This window comes from Baudoinia panamericana (genome assembly GCF_000338955.1).
Source record: "Baudoinia panamericana UAMH 10762 unplaced genomic scaffold BAUCOscaffold_7, whole genome shotgun sequence".
In the NCBI taxonomy this organism is placed as follows: Eukaryota; Fungi; Ascomycota; class Dothideomycetes; order Mycosphaerellales; family Teratosphaeriaceae; genus Baudoinia; species Baudoinia panamericana.
Window position 1 is genome coordinate 66,564 of NW_006911263.1, and position 25,700 is coordinate 92,263.

At 54.1% G+C, this 25,700-nt stretch overlaps 12 protein-coding genes across 12 annotated transcripts; 4 read left to right on the forward strand and 8 right to left on the reverse strand.

Annotated features, from left to right (window-relative positions):
• Positions 1-80: 80 nt before the first annotated feature.
• BAUCODRAFT_55133 (uncharacterized protein) lies at positions 81-1,751 on the reverse strand (the record flags this gene model as incomplete). The annotated part of the gene is made up of 1 exon (XM_007678725.1): positions 81-1,751. A coding segment is annotated over one exon (1,671 nt), but the record flags the coding sequence as incomplete, so codon positions are not given.
• Positions 1,752-1,895: 144 nt separating this feature from the next.
• On the reverse strand, positions 1,896-2,585 carry BAUCODRAFT_53056 (uncharacterized protein; the record flags this gene model as incomplete). Its single annotated transcript, XM_007678717.1, has 1 exon — positions 1,896-2,585. A coding segment is annotated over one exon (690 nt), but the record flags the coding sequence as incomplete, so codon positions are not given.
• A 539-nt stretch (positions 2,586-3,124) lies between these two features.
• BAUCODRAFT_108920 (uncharacterized protein) lies at positions 3,125-6,774 on the forward strand (the record flags this gene model as incomplete). The annotated part of the gene is made up of 2 exons (XM_007678845.1): positions 3,125-6,666; positions 6,734-6,774. Exons 1-2 carry the CDS (start codon positions 3,423-3,425, stop codon positions 6,772-6,774), a joined length of 3,285 nt encoding a protein of 1,094 aa, XP_007677035.1. The 5' UTR covers positions 3,125-3,422.
• Positions 6,775-7,530: 756 nt separating this feature from the next.
• BAUCODRAFT_34295 (uncharacterized protein) lies at positions 7,531-7,800 on the reverse strand. Its single transcript, XM_007678569.1, has one exon. It carries the CDS (start codon positions 7,732-7,734, stop codon positions 7,540-7,542), a length of 195 nt encoding a protein of 64 aa, XP_007676759.1. The 5' UTR covers positions 7,735-7,800; the 3' UTR covers positions 7,531-7,539.
• Positions 7,801-8,776: 976 nt separating this feature from the next.
• Positions 8,777-11,181, forward strand: BAUCODRAFT_71053 (uncharacterized protein; the record flags this gene model as incomplete). Its single annotated transcript, XM_007678753.1, has 3 exons — positions 8,777-9,184; positions 9,243-10,874; positions 10,930-11,181. 3 exons carry the CDS (start codon positions 8,777-8,779, stop codon positions 11,179-11,181), a joined length of 2,292 nt encoding a protein of 763 aa, XP_007676943.1.
• Positions 11,182-11,363: 182 nt separating this feature from the next.
• On the reverse strand, positions 11,364-12,120 carry BAUCODRAFT_148449 (uncharacterized protein; the record flags this gene model as incomplete). Its single annotated transcript, XM_007678846.1, has 4 exons — positions 11,364-11,407; positions 11,470-11,707; positions 11,768-11,812; positions 11,875-12,120. 4 exons carry the CDS (start codon positions 12,118-12,120, stop codon positions 11,364-11,366), a joined length of 573 nt encoding a protein of 190 aa, XP_007677036.1.
• Positions 12,121-13,359: 1,239 nt separating this feature from the next.
• Positions 13,360-15,395, forward strand: BAUCODRAFT_43903 (uncharacterized protein; the record flags this gene model as incomplete). The annotated part of the gene is made up of 4 exons (XM_007678701.1): positions 13,360-13,479; positions 13,534-13,574; positions 13,632-14,830; positions 14,884-15,395. Coding segments are annotated over 4 exons (1,872 nt in total), but the record flags the coding sequence as incomplete, so codon positions are not given.
• A 476-nt stretch (positions 15,396-15,871) lies between these two features.
• BAUCODRAFT_108930 (uncharacterized protein) lies at positions 15,872-18,610 on the forward strand. Its single transcript, XM_007678847.1, has 2 exons — positions 15,872-16,140; positions 16,200-18,610. Exons 1-2 carry the CDS (start codon positions 16,055-16,057, stop codon positions 18,220-18,222), a joined length of 2,109 nt encoding a protein of 702 aa, XP_007677037.1. The 5' UTR covers positions 15,872-16,054; the 3' UTR covers positions 18,223-18,610.
• A 55-nt stretch (positions 18,611-18,665) lies between these two features.
• BAUCODRAFT_24597 (uncharacterized protein) lies at positions 18,666-19,067 on the reverse strand (the record flags this gene model as incomplete). The annotated part of the gene is made up of 1 exon (XM_007678538.1): positions 18,666-19,067. The coding sequence occupies one exon, from the start codon at positions 19,065-19,067 to the stop codon at positions 18,666-18,668; it is 402 nt and encodes a 133-aa protein (XP_007676728.1).
• A 242-nt stretch (positions 19,068-19,309) lies between these two features.
• BAUCODRAFT_493190 (uncharacterized protein) lies at positions 19,310-20,794 on the reverse strand. Its single transcript, XM_007678848.1, has 2 exons — positions 20,752-20,794; positions 19,310-20,661 (listed from the first exon to the last, which is right to left on the reverse strand). Exon 2 carries the CDS (start codon positions 20,477-20,479, stop codon positions 19,553-19,555), a length of 927 nt encoding a protein of 308 aa, XP_007677038.1. The 5' UTR covers positions 20,480-20,661; positions 20,752-20,794; the 3' UTR covers positions 19,310-19,552.
• A 133-nt stretch (positions 20,795-20,927) lies between these two features.
• On the reverse strand, positions 20,928-21,894 carry BAUCODRAFT_24599 (uncharacterized protein; the record flags this gene model as incomplete). The annotated part of the gene is made up of 2 exons (XM_007678539.1): positions 20,928-21,518; positions 21,574-21,894. 2 exons carry the CDS (start codon positions 21,892-21,894, stop codon positions 20,928-20,930), a joined length of 912 nt encoding a protein of 303 aa, XP_007676729.1.
• A 1,524-nt stretch (positions 21,895-23,418) lies between these two features.
• Positions 23,419-24,912, reverse strand: BAUCODRAFT_71325 (uncharacterized protein; the record flags this gene model as incomplete). The annotated part of the gene is made up of 1 exon (XM_007678778.1): positions 23,419-24,912. One exon carries the CDS (start codon positions 24,910-24,912, stop codon positions 23,419-23,421), a length of 1,494 nt encoding a protein of 497 aa, XP_007676968.1.
• Positions 24,913-25,700: the final 788 nt, after the last annotated feature.

A 25,700-nucleotide genomic window follows, 5' to 3' on the forward strand; every position in this document is an offset into this window, starting at 1 on the left:
AGTTCCGAGACAGCTTGCAGAAGTAGAGATCGTTCGCAGTCCTGCAAAAGCGCCCGAGCACAATCAATATGACTGTTGAACAAGGCAGCGATCATTGGCGACCCGTATCGCTCATTCGAATCGCTCCAGATATCGTCCTGGCGAGCGCAACATCGAAGCAGTCGTGGACAGTTTTGGTCCGCGAGCACGTATTGTATGCTTGCACCAGGTGTGTACCTGCGGATACTATGGATCTCGAAGACGTCGTATGCATTGATCCACGTTTTGAGGGTGAAGTTGTTTAGGAAGTCGATCTGCTGGACGTTGTTCGCAGCTTCTTCTGCATGATAGAACACACTCTGACTTGCATATTCCAGGAATGGGAACCGTGCGCTCACGGCTTGCCGTAAACTCTTCGCCTCTTTCGATTTCGCGTTCGGTAATTCATCCGACTCCAGTGTGTGGTACCACGAACTAGTCACAGCAGTGTCAATGTAAGTCACACAGCAACGCTTTAAGCGGTCCTGACACAAGCTTTCCAAGTCACTCAGATCATGGAGACTTCCTGACCAGATGTCGCGAAGCCCAGTATCCTTCACCAGGAAGTCACGAACAGATTCGTGAATAAATTGCACAGTTGGCTTCTTAGACTTGGTGAGCTCAGCAAGTCCCTTCGAGGAACTGAGCACGTATTTCTCCATCAACTCGCTCTCGAGGTCGTCAGGTGTCAGTGTCGCAAGCTTGTCTGGATCGAGGCCAGCGACCATAGCGAAATAAAACTCTTCTTTGCCGAGAGGTCTGCGTGCGAACAGAATCCAAGAAAGGCATAAGCGGAACTCGTCCAGATGTTTATTGTCCCGTTGTAACATATCTCGAAACAAGTCGCTCAACCCTGCCGGTATCTCCTTTAGTCGTTTTTCCACGGCGGGGAGGTAACCACGCTCAAACTCCTTGTTCAGGATGTCAACAACCAGGACCACCCACATGAACACCCCGTTTGCTTTCTGCTTCAACCGTGCTCTTACGCTGTCGAGGTGCTTTGACGTCCCAGCTCGGAGACGTTTGTGAATGTACTTCGTCAAGTCATCGTCATGGCCCTGCTCGTTCTCGACTATTAACTTGAGGCAATCTGCTGTGTCAATCGTTGGATAGTGACGACTAGCAAAACATATGCGCAGCTTGACATGGTTCTCTAGAGCTGATTGTCCGAGCTCTTCGAAGAACTCAACCATATTTCGGACCTGGTGCTCGTCACATTCGTCGAGTGCGTCAATGAAGCACATGCACTGACGACCTTCGAGACCGCTGATCACTTCACGCATGAGATCGCAGAGTTGCTCTTCTGTCCAATCGATGGCATTAGCGGAAGTAATATTGACCAAGGTGTACTCGTCGAGGAGCGGTTGCAAATCTGGTGCTTTGTCAAGCAGCTGTGAGAGCAATGCGCGATACATCCCGTTTGTTGACTTCTCCAGTTCGTCACCTCGAGCATTGAAGAAGAACGAGATGACGATCTTGCTGTTCGGCGGCGCTCTGGCCGCTTTCGCATGAGCGAACTTCATCAGAGTTGACTTCCCGGACCCTGGCTTTCCCTTGATCCACAAAAGTCCGTGATCACATTGCAGACTCTCAGTGTCTTCCCATTGGGTGTAGATGTGGTGCTTCAAGAGCCAGGCGCATGTAGATGCATGTTCCCTTTTGATTGTGGAGCGCCGAGCATCCATCTGGTCAAACTTCAAATATTCACACATCATCTGTCGACGGTCGTGCGCAGAGAGGTTTTCCTGGGACGTTATCTTTGCGCCCGTGCCCTGCTCACTCGTAGACGTGGCGTGATAGAAAGAGTCCAGACCACAGACGTCCTGGCTTGCGTACTTGCGCAAAAGGGCATCTGTGAGCCGCTGAAGTGCATCCTCGCCTTCACCATAATTGCTCGGCATTGATACACCCAGAATGCCCAACAGACAGTAGCACTTGTCCTCAGGGCGCCGTGTTCGACGTTCTCGCGCCCACGATATCCGTTCCTGGATTCCGAACTCTGATAGCTCTTGCTGTCCGAGCATGGCAGACGACGGGATCCCGGTCCTTTCGTGAATCTTGACTGCCAATGCCTGCTTCGTGCCAAGAGGCTTCCAGTCACGGGTGTAGAACTCGACGTGCCGAGGCGCTATCAGCTCTTGCAACGTCCAGCCACGGGTGAACCATCTGCTGTTTCCAAAGGCTGCTTCTTCTGTTCGCGACTTTGATCCATCGTGACGGCGTTTGAGGTCCGGTACATCAGCTAAGTATACGTAGCATTTCTTCGCGTTGCGATACCACCGAAACATAGATGTGATAGACTCGGACAGTTCCGAAGCGTCGGACTTTTTGATGCAGCACGTATCAATCCAGAAGTGATCAATCCCATCCTTTCTGGCTTGCTGGGCGCAGAACTGAAATTTCGCGAAACCAGCCTTGCTCTTGTATTGCCCGGTGGAGAAGTCATCGAACGTGATCTCGTCTTCGTCAGGGCCCCAGGTGTGAGAGAGGATAGCATACGGCGGTGGATGCTCGAGTGGCTTCGTGAGACTGAAGTCGTCGCCATCTGCGACTGTTAGCAGACGCATGCCTTCCCCCTCTGCCTGTTCGACAGGTAGACTATTTTATAGAGGCTGTTGGCATAACCAAGACAACTTCACAGCCACTGACAATGGTACAACTGACTGGCATTATCATATAGAGCACGAGCTATCACCTTGTCAAAACGCAACGAAAGGTGCTGTAGCTCAGCCTCGTCGACGCTTTCGCTTGCAGCCTTGCGCCGAGCCTCATTGGCCTACATCGTAATGGAACTTGATTGACATGCCCATCAATCTAGTTCTGCAGTAAAAGGCAGTACACTGCTCGGAAGTATGCGAACGACTTAGCTCTGCTGCGTTGTTATAGATACTACGCCAATCTATAGGGTGTAGGAAGGGTTGGCACAGTGGTTACACAAGCCGCTCTTCCTGGTGAAGTCCCAGTCATCTGACGTTAACGTTCAAGACAGTGGCCCCCGCTCTCTTCTCCCGCTTCCATCTCCACGCTTCTCCGGGGTCGATATTGATCGAACAAGACTTGGGGTGACTGCTGGGTGCATCGAACCGAACATCTGACTCAAGCGGCTGGGAACATTGAACGGTACTGTCTTGACCACGGACGATGCACCTGAGAGGCTGCTCTGTCCATTCGCAGGCTTGCGGCTGTTCTGTATCGCCTCCACGGGCTACAGAATTAGGTTGGCACCTTGCAGAGCTTGACAAATGGACGTCACCGCCCTTGAGGTGTACATATAGCAGCACGCGTGATCTCGAGGACCAGAGGTAAGTCCTAAGTATAACGTTTCTCCTTCGCTACACTATCCTCCCGTTGTAAAACGTGTTCGCCCACATACTTCAACATACATTTACCTGTACAAGCCCGCAATGCCTCCGAACATCCCCTGGCGTGTGAATGTGCAGAACCATCCCGGCTCTTCCGCCCAAGACATCAAGGATGAGCCAGACTGGCAGAACACTTCGGAACACCGCATCGGCTTCCGGAACCGCCAAAGCCGCAGACCAGGCCTGACACATGACGAGGACGAAGGCGAGGTTCCAGATTTGACTAGCTTGTCCGGCACCGACGTTCACGAAACGGAAGCCGAGTTTGATGAAGAAGCTCGGAGGGACTTAGAGAAGCTCAAGAGCCGAGCGAAGTCTGGAGAGCTGATCAATTTCCGAGATATTATCAACAATGAGAAAGACTTCCATTTACGGTACCCTCAAAACAGAAGTCTAGGTTGGCGCTTTGTGCTCGAGACCTCGGAAGATTGGGTGAAGAATACGGAGGAATGGCCTGCGAACATCAAGAAGCGCCAAAAGGCAGAGCAAGCGAAGAAAGCAGAAGACAGCCACACAGCAGATGGTGTGGAGATCGCCGACAAGAATCAAGGTAAAACAGTTCAAGGGGAGAAGGAGGCAGAGCATACCCACGAAGAGCACGACTGGAAGCGCAGCCAGGGCGAAAACAAGCACCATGATGCCTACGCCGCAGACGACGAACAAAGCGATGGCGATGCGAAGACGAAAAGCGAGTATGACCAGCTGCTCGAGCGCTATACACCTCAAGAGATTGCTCTGCTACGCGTATTACAGCACGAGAAGGAGTACAGAAACTCGCTTCAGCTCAACGACGGCAAGCGTCAAAGCCCACAGACTTACAACCGAACGACGATATCGATCGACGAACAGGACCAATTCTCACCAGACAACTGGCTCCCGCGTTCCGAGCACCTAATTCGACTTACTGGTAAGCACCCCCTCAATGCTGAAGCGGAGCTTAGCATGCTGTACAGTGCCGGACTTATCACGCCGAATGAGCTGCACTACGTTCGAAACCATGGCGCTGTACCGAGGATTCTGTGGGAGATGCACGAACTTGATGTTGAGAATGGGAGGTTGGTGCTCAGCATGGACGATCTAAAGGATAAGTTCGAAGCTATCAACATCCCCGTAACCCTGGCATGTGACGGTAATAGACGAAAGGAGCTCAACATGATCCGCAAGTCTAAAGGGTTCAATTGGGGTGCCGGAGCGACGGGGTGTGTATACTGGAAGGGTCCGCTACTCCGTGATGTCTTGCTTGCCGCTGGCGTGCAGGAGCCGAACTACAGTGGAGACAGTAAACAGCGATGGGTGAATTTCCAAGGCGCCGATGACCCAAGCGAAGGCAAGTACGAAACTTGCATACCGCTGGCTTACGCGATGGACCCAACGAATGATGTCGTGTTGGCGCAATACATGAATGATTTACCTCTACCTCCAGACCATGGCTATCCCGTTCGAGTCATAATTCCGGGTTACGTAGGCGGACGATGCGTGAAATGGTTGAAAAAGGTGTGGGTGAGCGACGAAGAGAACAGCAGTCACTACCATATCTGGGACAACAGAGTCTTGCCGAGCTTCATCACGGAGAAGGATGGCGAGTTCGCCACGACAATGTTCAATCATCCCAATACGGCATGTAATGAGCAGAACCTGAATTCAGTGATTGTCAAGCCAGCACAAGGAGAGGCTATCCCTCTGACGCACGCGAAGAAAGGTGCGACGTACAAGATAGAAGGCTACGCCTACGACGGTGGCGGTCATGAAGTGCAGAGGGTGGAGGTCAGCCTCGACAACGGTCAGACTTGGCTGTACTGCATCCGCCAGTTCCCAGAGTACCCTATCAGACACGGGAACAAGTTCTGGACGTGGCTGCACTGGCATGTGGAGGTCAGTATGGTGCACTTACTGCAAGCCAGGAGTATCTCCGTGCGAGCATGGAATGTGTTCAAGAACACGCAGCCTCGAGAGCCAGCATGGAACACGATGGGCATGATGAATAACTGTTGGTACGTCGTCAAGCCGACGATCACGCAAGGCGACGGCGGGGACGGAGAGGCTCAGATACGCTTCCGCCATCCATGTGAGCCAGGAACGGGAGACGGAGGATGGATGCAGCCGAGTGTTGAGAACCAGATTCAGAGCGCCAAACAGGACGCTGGATCACCTAGCAAGCAATTCACGCGCCAAGAGATCGAAAAGCACGATCGTGAGGATGATTGCTGGATCGTTGTAGACGGTAAAGTGTACGACGCCACGTCTGTACTGGCATGGCATCCTGGTGGAAAGGCAGCAATCGTCGGACATGCCGGTAAAGTGCATCAAGAGACCAGCGACGAGTTTGCCAGCATCCATGACGGCTTCGCTTATCAGAAATTGAAGGAGTGCATCCTCGGCGTGGTGACGGAGAAGGCGGCGAACTTCATCAAAGCTAACGCCGAGGCGGCGGCGAAGGAGAAGGCGCAGTCTTCGCAAAAGAGCGGCGACGTGGTGCTGCAGAAGCATCGATGGGTCCCTGTCAAGCTGGTTGACCGTAAGGAAATCAGCAAGGATACGAGACGTTACACTTTTGGTCTGCCGGACGGCATGAAAGATCTGGGATTGGGGACTTGTCAGCATATCCAGCTCGGATTCCATATGAAGGACAAGATGTTGATTCGGTCGTACACGCCTACGAAGCCGCTGCTGCCAAAGAAGAGTAGTGGCGTCACGGATGGGACGCAAGCGAATGGTGTGTCCAGCGGAGAGATCGAGGGTATGCGTGACGGACACGGTACATTCGAGCTCGTCGTGAAGACGTACTTTCCGACCGACGAACAGCCCGGCGGCGCTATGTCCAACGTCCTCGACTGCGTGCCCCTCGGCGAGGAAGTGGAGATTCGTGGCCCAACGGGCGAGATTGTGTACAATGGCAACGGCAAATTTGTTATTCAGGACAAGGAGATGACGTTCACAAAAATGAACCTTGTGCTTGGTGGTAGCGGACTAACACCAGGCTATGCTCTCATTGCTCGCGCACTGTTGGGCGCTGGCGAAGATGTTGAAGTCCGCGTGGTCGATGCGAACAAGTCTGAGAACGATATTCTGCTTCGCAGCGAACTGGATCACTTCGTTGAAGAGAGCCAAGGGCGACTGAAAGTGACCCACGTTCTGAGCCATCCAAGTGAGAGCTGGGAAGGGCTCAAGGGACACGTCAATGCTGAGATCATCAAGAAAAGCCTGTTTCCGCCAGGAGAGGGGACTGCTTGTTTCTTGTGTGGTCCACCAGCTATGATACAAAAGGCCGCTCTGCCCGCGCTGAGAAGTATGTGTTGTGCCTACTGCCAACATGATTGTATCCGAAAGGGACGCCTGTGCTGACTCAAATCTAGATTGGGGATTTGAAGAGGACAAGAACGTGTTCGGATTCTAGCACCTTTCGCTCACTTACCGATGCTCAACATGCAGTACACCCATGCGGTACAGATACGCTCGCAATAGCCTTTCCATAGTCAGAGGCCGCGACGATCAATGAGTCGTGTGCGCATCACGCAGTGCAGGTTCGATGCTGCTCGCCGTCGGTGGCTTGTAACCGAGCATGAGCAGAGCTACTTAGCATTCTGCCGCTTGCTGCTCGACTCGTTTGAGTTTCAGGAAGGTTCACCATCCCCTCTTGAATCTTGACCTCTCGTTTGCGTTGCGTGCACTGTCCGGGAGGTACTAACAGCCACATCTGGTGCATCTGCTGTTCGCAGTCTCAACGCACCTCAAAACGTACAGCAACTAGAACGACTCCTCGTCCGTTGTGAAGTTCGGCGTCTGCATTACTAACAGCCCCAAATGTAATGTTGAACAGGCCGAACGCCAGCCATACGCTCGGACGTTGACCGAAGCCACGCATGTGTAGGGCAAACAGTTGTTCATCACCGTCCGACGGTTTCATGCTCGTCAGCAGCTGTGGGAGCTTCAAGGTTTCGTGCTCGGTTGAACAGGAGCCGAGCAAAGTCGGGTCATTCGTGCATCTCTTTGGTCGCTCACGCAACTACGTCTTGCCTGCGTTGCCCAAGCACATTCTCGCCGCCTACAGCGCATATTGCTCGGCTAAGCGCTTGATGCGTTCATGTTGACGTTGCAAGCTTTACATGCATAAAATGACTCTGCATGATCCTTTCGTCCAGAGTTCGTCGGTCATTCCTCTTTAGTGTCTCAGTGAGGCGCGGCGGGGCGGCCTTGCGATCCAGCGGTAGCGGGATCGTTGAGACACATGTAAAGTGCACGGAAGAGGACGGTTAGGCCATAGAAGGTTTCGGATAAAAGGTGGCATTCTATGAGTTAAGCGATCATTGGCACAGACTCGATATAACCTAGGTTTGACGACGTTGCTTCCGCGCATCGTGTGCTCACTCGTCTCGTGGTTGGACGTCTTAGCACCAATGCCTGTGTGTGAGGCGCGCCACCCGTTGGAGAGAGTTCACGTTCAATGGGTCCGTCGAACGTTGCGAGTCATTCCCAAACCCATGTCGGAATAGGAAGCTGCCCGCTATTTGAGCCGCTTCGGTTGGGTTGCGGAACGGACAACACTCGAATCGGACTGCGTGTTTTAACAGAGTAGATGTTCGCTGCTCTACGCAGAGGCTCTCATGAAATTGACTTTCGGGACGACCGTGGCGGGATGCTGCACGTGTTGTGCTTTATAGGCGCGGTTAACTGCTGCAAAGGAGAGGTCCGCCATCGCAGCCAGCAACGGTGCGGCGTTCAATGATAGAAGCTTGCGCATTGCTTCTAGCGCTTTGTACCCTACGCTTGGCGCGTCCCTAGGGCTCGCCCCGAGCAAGGCGCTCCCTCGTCACGTACATTCACACAGATCTGTTCACGTTTTTTGTTGGCTTCACCTTATTTAGAGTTCACAACACGCCGGTCGCCGAGCCGCATCGCTATCAAAGCTGCGTGAAGTGGGAAGAAGCGCCTCATACGCCGTGGAGGACCCTCCCGGCCGCCTGTCCGAGACTGTCGCCATACCGAACCGAGGGTACCTGTTGTCGTCGAGTCTCCGTACATCGTTCGGTTGAATTCCATCTGGAAGCGCAGGACACGACCGCCTATCTGGCCTAGGCGGCGGGCCATAGTCGCCTTCTCATCGCCTCTGCTCCACTTGTTGCTCGCCCGACAGATTCCGATACGCAGCTGTCTGATCGAGCCCAGTGCACCTCATCGCCGTCTCCAAGTAAGTACCAATTGCGCCGTACCTTACGCTATTTACCGACTTCAATGCCCTCACGCGCTCATATGCGCCATATCCCGCTCACTCCACCGTTCGCTCCTCCCGTCCTTGACCCGAGATGACTGCCGCTGCATTGAGCGCGCAGTTTCGTGATATCGCTAACTTAATGACCGACCCTGCCAGCTATTGGCAGGTCCAGAATTGGATGCTGGCAATGTCGCAGTATCCACCAGTGCCGCCACCGGATCAGACGCACTACAATGCACTCTATCCGGCAACTGCCGGCGCCCAGCAGCTGCTTGACCCTTCACAACAGGAGACCCTGCAGTATACCAGCCTGAACACGCCCGCGTTTCCGAAGGTTGAGACGACTAACGCCGAAGAAACCTCACCTTCACAGATCCAGCACCTCGCTCAGGACTTTCGCCAACATAGTGCGCTTGAGGATCAGCAACGGCAGCAAATTCGACAAGCTGCCCAACAAATTCACCATCAAGCTGCAGCCAACCTTCAGTCACAAGCCAACCTCGCAACGCCTCAGACGCCGCTGGAACTTTCTGCTGCCGAGAAGAGTAACAGGCTCCGCAAAGCGTGTGACTCATGCAGCATCCGCAAGGTCAAGGTACGTGCACGCTCTATTCACTTCTCCTCCCAGGACCCCCAACTGAGTGTGTCAACAGTGTGATGAGGCGGGTCCTCCTTGTAGAGCATGCGCAGCTCTCGACATACCTTGCACCTTCAACAGACCGAGCCGAAGACGCGGTCCGCCCAACAGACATGCCGAAGCAATCAAGCGTCGGAGGCTGGAGGAGGCAGGGAACTCGCCGCATCTCTCGTCGTCGCCTTCGTCACCGACTCATGCTGCACAGGCATTAGCCGCCCTATCAGCTCAGACTTCTAGCCACCATCTCTCCGCCGAATCAATATGCCCTCTGGAGACGCTCGACCTGCTCATCGATGACTTCTTCACCTACATACACCCGCTATGTCCATTCCCACACGAGCCAAGCTTCAGAGAAGCATGGAAGCGAAGGGAAGACCTCAACAACAAGTCCTTCCTTGCGCTGCTTGCGGCTATGATCGGAGCATTGGTCTCATCATTTCCAAGGAAGCCGCGCATCCACCTCAAAGCGCACAAGCGCGAGAATATGTTCCCTAACCACATGAGCCTCGTTCATCGATGTCAGCAGGTGTGTGCGATGGCAAGAGGTCCTGGCTATCTGGAGAGCGACAACCTAAGTGTCTACGATGCGGCCACTAGCTACTTCCTCGCACTGACTGGTGTGTACACCTTCCGGTGGCGCCTTGGTCGGCTGTACTTCGGCGAGTGTCTGACGATTGTACGTACGCTTGGGCTACATAAAGCGAAGGAACAGACATACACACAATTAGGCGCACTGCCGAGCGCGCTCGGCTTCAACGGCGAAACACACGAGAGCACCCATGAGCAGCCCGTAGACAACATCACTCTCGAGATGGGTCGACGGGTTTTCTGGACCATGTTTGTCACCATCAAGATGATACAGCAGCTCGGCGCATCATTTGGAGAGCTCGTGATCTCACCACCGACTTCTACCGAGCCATACCCACCGCTGCCAGCCGAAGTGGACGACTTTTGCATTTACCCAACACACAACGAGCCGCAGCCGCACGGTCTTGTTCCGATCATCGCAGGTTTCAATGCGAATGTAAGAGTGTATTGCTCGTACAATTCATTAGCGACCATGGAGATGGCATGGGGCATTGACGCTGTCGTTGACTGGGAGAGGCAGAAGAAGGTTCTCCACGAATCACTTCGACGGTGTAAGAACTCTATCGCCGAGTTGCCACCAGAGCTCAAAGTGGTACCGAACGCCGCGTCACTTGCTCATCAGAATGGTGTGGGCCCGTACCCTAGCTTCGCTCAGCCAAACATGCAACGTGACCCTGCGCATTCTCTTATGAGCCCGTCACAGCGACTGGACATTGAGCAGACGCCTGAGCAGCGGCGCCGCATGCAGTACGAGATCCAGAAAGCGAATATCTACGCATCCAGCTTGTCGACACGCTCGTACATCGTTGAGAAGTTCTTCAACTTGTGTGAAGCGCATGATAGATCGCGTGGGCACTCGGTTCCAGGCTCCGTGCCAAGCTCACCCGGAGCTGGCGTTACCGCTGCTGGTCTGGACGGCATCCTGCCACAAGCACCCACGAGCCAATTCGACGGCATTGCACAGGAGATGCGAATGGAACGGGAAGATATCGTCAAGGACCTCCTTGTCGTGCTTTGCAGCATTGATCAGGTCAACATGGAGCCCAATGCAGACAGCTTCGTAAGTCTTACCGTACGCCTATGTGGCTTTTTGACGTCCACTAACACTCCATTAGACAATGAAGATTCGCAGCATAGCAAGCACTCTACTTGACAGCCCTGACCATCGGAAAGGCCAGCTTGCACTACAAGCGCAGGAGTATCTGGCGGCGTTCCTCAAGATCCTAATGAAGCTTGAGCGGGTCAGTCCCGCCAATAGCGACCCAGATCAGCCCGAAGACGAAGAGGCCGAGCTGAGGCAGTGGGCAGACCTGCGGCAATACCAGATGAAGTTCGCTCAGCAGGGCGGGCTTATGGGGTTGTCATAGACCTTGGACCGAGGATGGTCGTCACGACGTTTAGACGGGGCTCGCTTCGCAGCGAATATGAATTACGCAGCGTCGTGCAAACGCTGCAGACTAGCATTGGTGCACAGTCACTGCTGTTCGTGCGATATGTACCATAGAGCTACACAATGCACGCTACGCAGAATGCGAGACCCGCAGATAGATTATTGCAGGTGCGCACCACCTAGCACACTCTCTGCAGTGGACACTGTGACACAGCGTCAGCAGGGAAGCACAATCAACCGGACGAGGTACATGTGATGTTCATACCACTGACGCCCGTGTTGTCGGGCTCAATGTGCGCCTCCTTCACCTTGCCGTCCTCGATGACAAGGGCGTACCTCTTCGACCGTGGCTGACCAAAGATGGACGATGCATCGAACTGTAAGTCGAGCGCCGTGGTGAATTCGGCATGCGGATCTGCCAGAAAGCGGATGCCGCTTTTCGAACCCTCGTCGAGTGTCGCGGCCCACGCTTTCATCACGAATGGATCGTTGACGCTGACGACCTGTCTGCCACGTTATATTTCCGTTCAGACAGTTCACAAGTGGGTGAACTTGGACCATACGAAGACCTGTCCTGCATCCTTGAGACCGGGAAAGTTGACGTAGCCCTTTAGCATGCCCGGTTAGACAACAAGTCTTGGAGGGCAGAGTTTTAGTGTGTGGTTCTCACGGGTAGATGCGAAGCGGAGCACGCTGGCGAGAAGGCACCTGGAACACCGATTATAATGCCCTTCGCTTTGAGTTCTTTCGCGAGGGAGACTTTGTTGCCTGGTGAGCCTTCCCTCAGCTCGATGTCAGGGATGGCATCACCGACTTGCACGAATGGGCGTGGAGAGCTGTGGAAGTGTCGCGATATGGAAGCTCTAGGCACATGATGCAGCCTCGCGGTGGCTGTGAGACGCCGTGTCGCAAACATGGTTTGGGTGGTGGTGTATGTTCGTTTTTGTTGGTTAAGGGTACAGTAGGCTGTCACCAAATTGAACGGCGATCTACGGATCGGCAAGACAGCGGTTGCTGACGACTGGGCTATGTAGCAAGGCGCCCGACTCATTCTTGCTTATGACTACACCTTTTGCAACCTATTCACTTACCCGATATGGATGCTATGTACGAGGAGTGTGGATGTGGATATAAGATGCCATGTACCAGAAATAGTAATGCTCCACGGGAGACTGCAGGCATGGAGACAGACGCACGTGGCTGACCTCGATTTTTGCCAGCGTAACGGAACACTGACGACAAACGTGACTTCTGCTGTTCGTTCCGTGGATCTTGGTGGTGATATTTGTGGACAACAAGCTCGACCTTCACACGGAAAAATCATGTTTGAAGGTTTTCTCTCTATAAGTTACCGCTTCATTAGGCGCAAACAAAGACAGGGAGAATATCTACCGATCTGCAGCGATATATGTCCCGGCAGAACAAGACAGATCTTCGGACACGCTTGCCCGGAAGCAGGAGTGTGGCGTCTAAGGCGCCTTCGACGCTTTGCTAGATGTCGCGCCGAATGGCCAGGAACCGCAACTTGTCTCGCAGCGGAGGTGTTCAACAGGCTTGTGAGGTGTAAACCATCTTTACCCATCATTGCAGCTAAACTGGCGGCATCCTACAGCAGGCGCGAATCGGCACCGAAACCGGACGTAAAGGCGGCGATAGCACCACTACATTGAGGGGTGGTCCCTGCCCCAATGACACAATAGGCGTTCCTTCTCAGGCCTCCACAACCTTGCTGGTGCCATTCGCGCGGGTGCTCGCTCCGATTTCTCGGCTTCCCGAACTGCCCACTCTTTCTCCTCCGGTGCGCACCCCATTGACCACAGGCCTGGACACATCATCGGCTCTCTTCGCGGCGCATGCTTTCTTGACAGCCAGATCCTTAATTCAGCCCTGTATTCTTCGAAGGATAGGCTTCACGGCAGAACTTCGCAGTCCAGGCTTCATCACGGATGTCGCTTCGATGACATAGCTTTTGCGCAGAGCTCAACCGGCTTGTGTACTCATCCACGACCGCCATCTCGAGGGCGTTACATCGGAATCCCTTATTCGTCAAGCGCTACAAGCACATCGGCTACAAGCCTGCATACACGGCCGAACCGGCAAGCTTACCGTCTAGCATCCTTATCGTCGGGCGCCCTCCCCAGTTTCGAAGATGGACGGGCCGGGCAACAATAACTCGAGCGACTTTGTGCGCAAGTTGTACAAGATGCTCGAGTCGCCCCAGGATGAGAGTGTGGTGCGCTGGGGAGATGGCGGAGACAGCTTTGTGGTGTTAGAAGTATGCCTGTACGTGGGTAGGACGGCTTGATATGATACTGACTCGCAGTCGCAGAACGAAAAGTTCACCAAGCACATCCTGCCTAAGCACTTCAAGTACGCCTAGTATAAGAAAGCGCGCCATCGAAACGCTTCGTACTGACTACCCGCTAGGCACTCGAATTTCGCCTCGTTCGTGCGGCAACTCAACAAGTACGACTTCCATAAAGTACGGCACAACAACGAAGAAGGCGGATCATCACCGTACGGACCAGGCGCCTGGGAGTTCAGACATCCCGATTTCAAAGCCAACAACAAAGACGCGCTGGACAACATCAGACGGAAAGCGCCCGCACCGCGGAAAGCGGGTTCATTAGTAGAAGAGCTCATACCGACTCAGCAGATGGATCTCGTCAACACACAACTAGTCGCGACACAGCAGCAACTACAGCAGTTACAGGAGCGGTACAATGAGCTGAGCATGCATCACTCCATGCTACTTCAGGAATTGATTGGCGTGCAGAAGACTGTCGTAAATCACGAGCACGTCATGCAGTATGTGATGAACTTTTTGAACACAATAGATGCGCAAAGGCGGAGGGAGAGTAAGGTTGGGCACCCTTTCCCACAATCACGGAATGGCGCACCGAATGGCGTACTACCGGAGCCCGAAGCCGGTGCGCCAGACGACATACCAGCATCGCCTCTACAGCACGCTTCGAAGCTTCTTAGTGAGGTCAACGCAGACCATATTTTGAACACACGAAATCTAGAGCAAATGAACGAAGCCCAAATGCGCATCAATGCCGCACTTACCACACCACCACCAGATATTGCACTACGTAACGGCACGCGCTCATCAAGTAGGGGCGCCGCACCGCATTCGGCGACCTCCTCCACGTCCATGTCATACGGCGAGCTCGACAATCTAGTGTACCCAATCGGTCACACTCAAGGTATTGACCCAACGTACAGCGAACACATCAACAATATCCCGTACCCAATGCCCGCGAAACCCGCAGAAGGTCAGTTCCCGCCGGCTGCAATGGGACGGAAGAAGAGCACGACTGTCGATCCAGGCTGGATACGACAGCCGCGCATCCTGTTGGTCGAGGATGATCAGACGTGCAGGCGCATCGGTGGGAAGTTCTTGTATGCCTTCCAATGTGCAATCGACAGCGCTCTAGATGGGCTAGAAGCGGTCAATAAGATGAATGCCGGCGCTAAGTACGACCTGGTACTTATGGACATCATCATGCCGAACCTAGACGGAGTTTCTGCGACACACTTGATACGACAGTTTGACAATACGCCTATAGTCGCCATGACTTCGAACATACGGAGTGACGACATCTCGATGTATTTCCAGCATGGTATGTCCAATCTCAGGACCGCCGCTTGCTGTACGCATGCTGACCATGTGCAGGAATGAACGACGTTCTACCGAAGCCGTTTACCAAGGAAGGCTTACTGACGATGTTGGAGAAACACCTGTCCCATCTAAAAAAGCAGGCTCCGGGAATGGCGTCAATGGGCGCTCCTCCGCCGCCTGACGCGATGAATTCGGCGAAACGCAGTATGAAGAGTGAAGACTCGCCAGCCACCTCGCCAGCTACAGTCAGCAATTGGCACTCGCCAAGCAACATGACTGGCGTTTCACCAGCCGGCAGTACGCAAACGGATGATCCCTACATGCAAGCTGTCCACCACAGTGCTGGACCCGCACCCGGACAATTCCCAGTCCAACCAAACATGGCGCCTCAGCCCATCTACTCCACATCGCCAGGCGGACCCATGCGGGCGCCGCCACTCCCACAACCAGGACCACCTCCACCACCGGGAGGCCCTGTTCAGCAGCAGCACCGGCGAGGGATATCGGACATCTCAGGCGGGCCGAATGATATGCGGGATGTGAAGCGGCAGCAAATGTACCCACCTGGACTTCCGATGGGCCAACCGATGCAGCAAACGATGCAGCAACCGATGCAGCATCCAATGCCACCGCAGCCTATACCGCAGCAGATGATGCCTCGGCCGCCGGGTCGTTAGTCGCGACCAAAGGAGCCTCCTCGCGCTTGCAATACTCATGGTTTTTCAGCCGGCGTTTTTCTGTGCATATGTAATTTTGCATTCGGCGCTTCCGGTACGCATGCAAGTCAGTCTAAGGGCGGCATTGAGTGTCTGTATTATGCATGTGCATTGGGCGTTAGAGTGACGAAATCATGAAACTAGCGACATCTTGAACCCATCTGTTGGCGGATGGAAGTTAAAGCTGCGGCTCTTTCATCGCGCGAATCTTGGTCCCTTCGCATTCAAACTATTCCATATCGCACCACATGTCGTCTCCAACTCAGCCAGAAACGCAGAAATTATCCCCGAGTTTCTTCGTCTTTGACTGCGTCGGTTCAGCAGAATGTAGCAGTCTGGAGTGAGGTGAGCGGAAAATTTGTGGTGCCTTAGGCAAAAGCTGTATGGATGCACCCACAGAACGAAGAGCCTTGACTGTGACTCCCATATTACTCGAAGTGATCTGGCTTGACCAGTCCTTGGTCGCATAGCAAGGGGAGGGGCGGATCAGCGGAAAACCTGCCTCTGCAATGGCGCCGAAGGGTAAGAAAGGAGCTACGAAATCTAACAAGGCTGAAGAGGAACATGACGAGCCACTACAAGCGGTCGTGCTCGCGTATGTCTCGATACCATTATGTTGTCACTACCCAGCAGCCCACATTGACCGCACTGTAGGGACTCATTTGAGCAGCGTTTCGAACCGTTCACGATCGAGAAGCCACGATGTTTGCTCACGTTGGCCAACACGCCACTGATCGAATATACCCTTGAATTTCTGGCTGGTTCAGGCGTGGAAGAGGTCTATCTCTACAGCAGTAACCATACCGACCAGGTCGAAGACTACCTCAACCATTCACGCTGGACCCAGGAGACCTCGCCATTCTCTCTGGAGATCATACGTTCAACTTCTACTTCCATAGGCGACTGTATGCGGGATTTGGACCAGAAACAGCTCATCAAAGGCGACTTCATCTGCGTTTACGGTGACGTCGTCGCCAATATCTCGCTCGAAGGCGCACTGGCTATGCACAAGGCTCGACGAGAGAAGAATAAGAACGCCATTATGACCATGGTACTTCGCGAGGCGGGTGACTATCACCGAACCAAAAGTCAGCATATGCGCCGCTGCTTCGTCATCGACGCCGAGACGCAGCGGTGCGTACACTATGAGCAGGTTCGGCCTCGAGATTCGCCCCGCCTCAACATACCTGAGGAGGTGCTCAAGGATCATGTCGAGATCGACGTTCGTGAGGACCTCATCGACTGCGGCATCGATATCTGTACGCCGGATGTGCTGGCACAGTGGAGTGACAGCTTCGACTGGAAGATGCCACGGCGCGACTTCCTGCACGGCGTACTACAGGATTATGAGACATTCCAACGTACAATCCATGCCCATGTCGTATCCGAAGGGTATGCGGCGAGGGTCAACAATCTACGGGCGTATGACGCAGTGAGTCGAGATGCAGTAAGCAGGTGGACTTATCCGCTTGTTCCCGATTGCAACCTGCTTTCCGATCAAACGTATCATATGTCTAAAGGCGTCGTGTACAAAGAGGAAAGCGTAATGCTTGCTAGATCTAGCTTAGTCGGGAAGAAGACTGTACTCGGTAAGGCGACATCACTCGGCGAAGGCACTGTGGTCAACAACAGTATTATTGGCAGACGATGTGTGATTGGCAAGCGAGTCCAAATGGATGGCGCTTACGTTTGGGATGATGCCCGCATCGGCGACGACAGTGTGATAAATGGCGCAATCATTGCTGACGGAGTTTCCGTTGGCAAGAAGTGTCACGTCAAACGAGGCGCGCTGTTGTCATATGGTGTCAGCGTTGCAGACGGCACAACCATTAGCGAGAACACGAGGGTTACAAGACGTAAGCGCAAGCGCGGCTACGATAGTGATGATGTTGTGCACGGCGTCACGGACCCCAAGGTAGTAGGAAAGGGCGGTGAAGGCTTCGAGCTGGAATTGGATATGGAGGAAGAGGACGTGTTGGAAGCGCTCATGGCCGGCATTCAGCACACTGATCTCACCGAAGACGGCGATTACTCAGATTTTCAGTATGAGGATGAAGAAGACATGGCACAGGAGCACGCTCATGACATGACCTCTCGATCTGGTAGCTTCGGCTCGGTTGGCTCTGAAGAAAGCGGCGAAACGAGACGTAACGCGGCGGACTTCCATCACGAGGCCTCAAATAGCATTTTCGACTCATTACAGAAAGGGCACGACCCCGACAACATCCAGCTCGAGCTTAAGGCGCTGCGGATGTCCAGCAACGCCGGTGACAGCCAGGTTCGGCGTGCGGTGGCAGTAGCGTTCAGCAAGCGCATAGCGAACCTCGTCGAGGCTGGTAAGTCACCTAAAGATGCTGTGGCGGAGGCGATTAGTCCGAATCAGAGATTGGTTCGCGCGTGCGTGAAGGCGGTGGAAGAGCAGGCGGAGTTCATGTTGTTCCTGCAGACGGACTTGGTGCACCGGCCGCAAGGCAGTAAGACACTCTTGTTCGCGAGCAATACTTTGGCGACGCAGGATCTTGTCGAGGCTGAAGGATTCGAGCAATGGTGGGAAGATGAACGAAGTAGTGCGAGTGAAGATCTAAGAGCAGTAAGGGCGGAAACGAAGCAGCTGGTGGATGTCCTTGTTGGTGATGATGACGAGGAGGACGAGGACGATGATGACGACGAAGATTGAAGGGTCCACGCTATACAATGTAGTGACAGTGCTGGACACAGCACGGAGCCAGAGGCTAGGTACTCCGGGGATCCGCACAGTCGTCCCTTCCGCATTCGAAGAGCTTTCTCGCATCCACACAAGAACATTGGCAAGGATACAGTGGTCAGGTGTAAAGAGGCTGTGATGCTAGCGGAAACCGTCTGAGTTGATACGATCCTGTGCGCCATCTTGCGGCTTCAACATAGTCGCCTCGATATTAAACCTCCTCGGCCTGTCGTCGATTTGTCCGTTCATACACGGCTGCTGTAGCCGAATACTTCGTTCCACAGCTCGCGCCATCCAGTGGAGCCTTGCGCTTCGTCGCCGTAGCACAGCTTCGTCAACTCATCGTAAGCCTTTCGCAGCTTCTCCAATATATCCCTGCTGCCAACGCCGCTGCTGACCGTCGCTATCTCAGGTGGTTAGCCTCTCGTAGTGATCTTCGCACTTGTCAGGGAGGACTTGCCGACGACCTTTTCCAACCCGCACTCAGTGGCAAGAAGCGACGTGTAAGCTGTATTGCTGCTGAGCTCTGCATGAGCGGTCGAACTGACGATAGCTTCGGTTGCGGCACGCAGGTTCTTGAGTTCGTCTACCATCATCTCCGCCTGTGCCGCCAGCAAGCGTTCATGTCCGGCCGGCACTGTGAGCTGACTGGAAGAGACATCTCGTTGCAATGCTTCCAGCGAGAGGTAGGCGCTAAACTGCGAGAGCAGTACATTACTTAGATGAACAATGTGCCAAACCAACCGAACAGCTGGCACGGACGCCCATTCTTCGGAGCACTCTTCGGGAGGTGTAATGGCTGGCGGTGGAGTGTTCATCTTGGTGGATAACTGGAAAGCAGGGTGTGCGCTTTCGGTGCGATGATCATGTCGATTTTGTGATGTATGCCTGAATGCCTTTGCGGGTGGTGTTCAATGTGTAAGGCCGCACGGAAGTGTAAGTGGCAAACGAAGGAGTCCATGTGAAGTGAAGTCGCTGAACAGTTTGATTAAGGATTTCACTCGAGTGAAGGAAAGCGTTGCAGTCACAGGTCCTAGCTATGCTCATGTTGGCAGTAAGCTAATTCTGGGTCCTGGTCTCTATCGTGAGGCACGAATGTCCTTCTTTCGTACCGGAGGTGGAGCAGTATCGGGAAGAGCTGTTCGGATCTCGAGCGTACCAATCTCAGCTGCGTGGGCGTTCTATGAGGGACAAGTAACAGGATGAGTGCACATAGGATTGCAGTGATGATGGGATGGTATTTCTTAACACTACAACAATGCTGAGAATAGCAGTCAACATCGTCCGCAGACTTCTGCTACGCTTACCGCCGGGTTGCAAGGATCAGTTCTGCAGGCCACGCACAATCGACGCTTCCATCACCAACAATTTCCCCCAGCTCGTCCCACAACTCCGGCAAGCCTTCACCCTCGGGGTCGAAGGTGTAGGTACTCATAATGATCTTGAGCAGCGTCATGTCCGCAGTAAACTCCCGGCCAGTCTCACTCTCGAACCGCAACACATCGTTCGGCCCCGTAGCAATGATCTGCGGCAGCTCGTGCCTAAGCTGCGGCGGGCATTGTTCATCATAAAATGACCAACACTCTGGGTGATTCAGACTCAGACGGATGGCGCCGGGCTTGAAGTATTCCTCCGGTAAAGGCACGGCTCCATTCATAGAAGCCGCCCTTTGCAGTACTGCAAACATGGCTTCATTGCCGGCAGCTCTGAATCGATTCATGACGTTAATGACGCCTTGATGAAACAGCTGGGTCCAAATGCGTTGTGCCGCAGGGTTCTTGATGAATGCTATGCCGAACTCGCCCGACGCAAATGTTCCACCCGGCTTGAGCTGATGGGCCACGCTTTCGATACCCTTGGGCTGCTCGACGAAGTGAATCATTACCCCAGCGAAAACCAAGTCCATACTACCTGGCACAATGCCGTCTACGTCCTCGAGCTTAGAATGACGAATATCGAATTGGCTATTCTCTCCTAGCGCCTTCCGCATGATGACAATGTTCTTCTCCGCCGGATCCGATAGCAGCACATGCCCGAAGCGCTTGGCGAGGCGAGCAGAATGCACGCCAGGACCGGCTCCAGCATCGTGTGCGTTCTCAAAATTGCCGGAGTGTTTGGCGTGATAGTTGAAGATGCGCTCAAAAAAGCTGTCGGGGACTTTTGGTCGGCCCTTCAGGTAGTTATCCCAGAAAACCTTATCCAGGTTCCATAGCTGGCTGCCTTCTTCCATGGTGGCACAGTTCTACGAAGAACGAGTGGTTCTAAGAAGAGCACCGTGAGCTGTAGTTCAGCTGTTGATATTTAGGTAGATTATCGCAGTAGCTTGATCTGGCTCCAAAATCCTGTAGGCCCTAGGGCCGGGATGCGGCAGGAGTGCTTGACGTTCGGCGCTTGGGCTGTTCTGGTACGCCACTACAGAATCGCGTGAGAGGCTTCGATCCAACAAAGCGTGCTGTGGGTGGCAACGCCTGCAGTGCAGTAGGCGATATTTCCTATACTCACGGAAGGACAGGTGTGCTTCGGAAAGAGACACAAGAGATGTGAAAGCGAATGGCTTGGTACTGGTATCAAGTAGATGGAGTCGTTGCAGTCATCAACATACATCATTAACCACCAACACCGTGCTTCCTTTGGAACCTCACTCACCGGGTCATACTTCTTTTCATCCTCATCACCGCTTATGCGGTCGCGGTCTCGTGTGTCGGGTATGGCGCCGATACCCCCTCTGGCTGGTATGATGAATGCTGTACCTGTTCGTGAGTTCCATGAGTCACCTCGCTCGTGCCAGTCGCGCTAGTGGCACCACCGTGAACCCTCTCCTCGGCGGTTCTCATAGCTTGTTCCTCCGCCCCAGCTTGGCCAACGTGGCTCGGCATGAGGTTTGCGCCGACCTTCGCACCAGAAGACTGGATGGGTTCGACAGATGGCGCCCAGCCGCGCAAGCTTGCCTCGGCGTCGTTGAGGATCTCTCGAGCAGCCTCCGTGTCCTCAAACGGCGGTCGCTCTTCGCCAGGCACGATCGGGGTGTCGTCCAGCAAGCCGACCAGGCGACGTGCGTGCTGAGCAAGCATGATCTGCTTCTCGGCGCGCTCGATGATCGCCGCGGTCTGGACGTCGTACGCCTCCTTGAGCTTCTGACGGGTAATGTTGGTAAGTTGCGCTTCCGCGACGAGCGACTGCGCCTCGGCACGGACAAGCTCCTGCTCGAGTATGACGAGCTTCGGCGACTCTGGTTCCTTGTACTTGAGCTTCTGAATCTCGTCTTGGATCTGCGCAGCCACGTTAACCCGGGTATATTGCCGGCTGGCCAACGCGCTTGCTTACCTTCGCTTTTTGGTTACGGCTCGGTTGCACCGAGCTTTCCGTGTTGCGGATCTGCTTCAATATGCCTCGGCTTTCTTCCAGATTCTGCGAGAAGAGATCTTCTTGCTCCGCGATCTCCGCCAGCAAGACGCCAAGCTTGTCACTGATATCGGACACAGCTTCGTCGCCGGTGCTTTCGCCCCATTCGCTCAGCTGACTCGCCACACTGTGCGTGTCGCGCGCCGCATTCTCGTAGTGCCCAATCTGGCTGTTTTGTGTCTTGATGAGCTTGTACAGCTTCTTCGACAGCTCAGGCTGGGTCATGCCCCGCAGCGAAGACATGGCGAAGCGATGACGGCCCGCATCTTTGTTGGAGGAGCTCTCACTCCTCTTCGAGCGGATCGAGTGTGAGCGCCCGAGATTCCTAGACCATGATATGAGTATTGCGAAGGCAGCGCACATCACCGCCAAGCGGAGGGGGGGTCTATTTGCGCTCACATCTTCGCGTGTCTCCTTCGAGTCTGAGGATCGTATTGGTTTGGACAACGCTAGGTACAGAGCTTTACGACGTCCCTTAACAACTCCTGCAAACCTGCACTATCGAACGGTGAAAAAGTGTCAAGGAGCTGGCAGTCGCAGTCTTTGTTGAACAAAGCAAATGGAGCTCTGCGGAAGCTACGTCACTGTACTTACGCCTGCGTTCCACAAAAACGCGCGGTTGCTATGCTATGCGCATGATGGCCGCGGAGGAATTCGTGATCTGAGATTCGCCAATGAATTGTTGGTTGTTGAACGTTCCTATACCTGGTACCTGCTGAAAGCGCTTTGAGCAATCAACTTGACTGAACCACAAGGTGAAACACAACCGCCGCCTGTTCCCAACATAAAGCCGAGCAAAAGAGCCTTATCGCCTCGACAACTGCTGAGTCCAAGTCCTTAATAATAATGGGAATGGCGGACGATCGCAACTGCTGGAATATCCGCCGCCAGAAGAGTCACAAACGTGCACCCGCCTGAGAGTGTGTAGCTCATAGTCATAGTCCTTCATTCATCAAGTCATCACCCACAATAGTACAAGCCTTCCCTCAACCAAATCCAACATATTCGTACGAGTGTCAATGAAGCGGCCACTTCACCGGACATAGGTCCGGCTGGTTCTCGTAGTATAGACATCCCTCTCGCTCAGTCTCGGCCCGCTCTCCCTATAGCTGCTCCTGTAGTACACCCTATCCGGCGGTAGCGAGCTCGTCGAGCGTCGACCATGTGTGCCCGACCTTCGCGGTGCTGGCCCGCCAGTGTAGTTCGATACCGGTCTCGGCGCGTTGTAGGCGTCTTCGGTCACGACGAAGCGTTTGCGCCGTTCATTTGGAGTGGTGATGAGACACATCTCGGCGGTCACGTAGCTTGTGGGATGCTGCGCGTGTTTGGCGGATGGAGGTCCTGTACAACTTAGAGATAATCGTCGTGCCTGATCGTATGCAACAGCGCTCAAAGCCTCCTTCCAACGGTCTTGGTAATGTTACGCTTGAGAAGCGAGAAAAACGAGGAAGAATAAGAATATAGAGTCTGCGACACAAGAAGATTTGATAACACGACTTACTTGCGATCCATACCTATTACATGCGCGGGCGCGGCGCAGCTGGATGAGGCCGCCTGGGCATGATGAAGGAGTGGTCGGCTGACCAGGTTCAGCTCTCAAAGGACCCGGCATGTCCCAGGCATTGCTTGCGTCACCAACTGCCAAGGCAAACCAGGAGACCACATTTACATCCTTTCTCATGGGATAAACACAAAAGACGACAGGCTCCGTAATTCGTCAATACATTCACACTATGGTATCAAAAAGACATGCCCAACTATGCACCTCTAGAACGCCGCACTCCCTGGCGCCGTACTAACCAGACTCTGCCTGCTCCTACGTGGGTCATCAATCTCCATGGCGCCGCTCATGACTCTAACAACCTTCTTTGCCTTCCCACCCTCGTTCTGCACAAGCACTTGCGCTGGGCAGACCACGATCTCCTCCTCACCCTCTCCGCTTTCGTCTCCTTTCTTCACCACAAGCGGGAACAGTACAATCTTCACCACCGCACGATCCTGCTCCAGCGCTTCATTCGAGCTAAAGAGTCCGGAGCGCTCGTTCATGAGTGACGCGTTGAAGTGCACTTGACGCGCCAATTCACCTTGCATGTCATACTCCGGCTGGAGGGGTGGGAGCATGATGTACTCTGCGCGTTGCGTACGCATTTCGATCGACAGGTCGACGGCAACGCTGATGACCTTCTGCAATGACGCTACCAGCTGCTGTTCTGCATTCGGTGGCGGCGGGAGAAGAGCGCAAAGCAGTGCGTAGATCTCGTGCGCGACGGCTTCTGTATCCATGGTGCACTGGCGGGCAAAGTCTGGCCGTTTGGACAAGAGTGTCAACGTCGTAGCACGCCATTGAGCGACTGCGCGAGGTGGTCCGACTTCCGCTAACACCTTTTCCAGAGCCTTGAGTTTCTGACGCTGATCTCGGTCCATGCCGAAGAGGTAGCGGGTGAAGACGTACTCCCAGACCATAGTCATCAACACCGACATGAAAACGTCTCGCCTTCTGATGCGGTCGGCGAGCAACTTATCGACGTCTGAGCCGTCCAAGATTGCATTGTCCAAGCGGTTCTCAATCTTGTCGTCTTGCAACTGGGAGGAGAGTCTGCAGACGCGGTTGTCTGAGACTTTCGAAAACCGCAAGACCCACTGCTGAACATGCTGGCAGAGCTTCTGGCAAGCGCCGTCAAAGTAGTCTTCGTCTCGGATGGTTAGGAACTCATACGGCCTCGAGGACTGGATCTGAACTTGGAGGGCCCGAATACGCTCAGTGGCGATGTCGAGCTCTTCGCGCAAGTGGTGAATCTCTGCGTTTTTGTCCGCGACCGCGTTTGCGACTTCAGTCTCTACAATCTGCTGCATGCCTGTCGTGAGCCGGCCGTGTTCTTCTCGTATTTGATCCAGCTCGCGGCTTGTGCTCTGCCACTGCTCGTGAGCGTGGGTATGTTCGGCATGAAGCTGACCGTAGCGGCCATTGCTGTCGTCGACAAGCTTCCTGTTGGCATCGGTAAGTCCAGCATTGAGGTCGGCAAGCCGTGCAATCTCTCCCTGCAATGGCTCTAAGATCGCACGTATCTGGCTGATCTCGGCGTCCTTTTCTTGCAACTGCAGCTCCCGCGCATCAAGCGCTTGGCGCAATGCTTGGCTGTTGACATCGTGCTGATAGCTGGTTGCTTCGTGAGTTTGCTCCGCGTTCTGCCTCGCGTCATGGAGAGCGCGATTCTCAGATGTCAGCTGGTCAAGCCTGGATTCCAGCTCGACTATATGCATGCTCTGCCGCTTTCGCACGCTCGGCGGACGTGTTGGCGAACTACGAGAGGCTTGCACGTCGCCATATCCTTGAAAGACATCGGCCATGGCTGCTGCGCCAGCAGCGCCGGCAATGATCACGTCCTCATCGTTGGATGGTGGAGTTGGTGGCGGCTCGAAAGGGATTGTTTTGGGTGTCGACGATCGGGCGCCAACGGCAGACCCCGCGTCGCTGCGCCGGGATGCGGCCCGCAGATCACCTGACAAGCTGCGATCCACTCTGCGTAGAGTTGGCGTGCTGCTCCGATTGCTGTTTCTTGAGAACGAGCGTAAATCGGAGGGCGACTTGTGTTGATGACCAACACTGGCGTTTGAGCGACTACTGACGACGCTCGCGGACCGAGGCTCAAGTATTGTTGGCTTAGGCGACTTGCGTCTGAGAGTTCGGTCGATGTTGACCGTATCATTCTCTTCATCAACCGCTGGCCATGACAATCGCTGGAGCACATCATCGGTCGACAGAGGATTGCTTAATGATCTGAGATGAGTGGTCGGAATAGTAACAGTTGGGTGCGCTGACGACGAAAGCCTGCGTTGGCGAGTGTTACGGATGGTCTCAGGCGTCTCCGTTCGGCGCAGCGCTTTCACAAGCTCAGGACCGCCAATATCTGTGTCGTCTTTGCTGCGCTTCGAAGCAGTGTGCTCCTCCGGGATCACTGCAAGCGGAATATTCGGAGCAAACGAGACACTTTCGGCCGGTGGAGAGAGTGCATGATGCTCAGATCCTGCGTGTATCCGCTCTGCCTCCA

Excerpts from the sequence above, each read along its gene's own strand:
- BAUCODRAFT_34295 (XM_007678569.1), bottom strand. The coding sequence starts at position 7,734 with ATGCGCGGAAGCAACGTCGTCAAACCTAGGTTATATCGAGTCTGTGCC.
- BAUCODRAFT_108930 (XM_007678847.1), top strand. The coding sequence starts at position 16,055 with ATGGCGCCGAAGGGTAAGAAAGGAGCTACGAAATCTAACAAGGCTGAA. Across the intron at positions 16,141-16,199 it reads CTACAAGCGGTCGTGCTCGC|GGACTCATTTGAGCAGCGTT; the intron begins GTATGTCTCGAT and ends ACCGCACTGTAG.
- BAUCODRAFT_493190 (XM_007678848.1), bottom strand. The coding sequence starts at position 20,479 with ATGGAAGAAGGCAGCCAGCTATGGAACCTGGATAAGGTTTTCTGGGAT.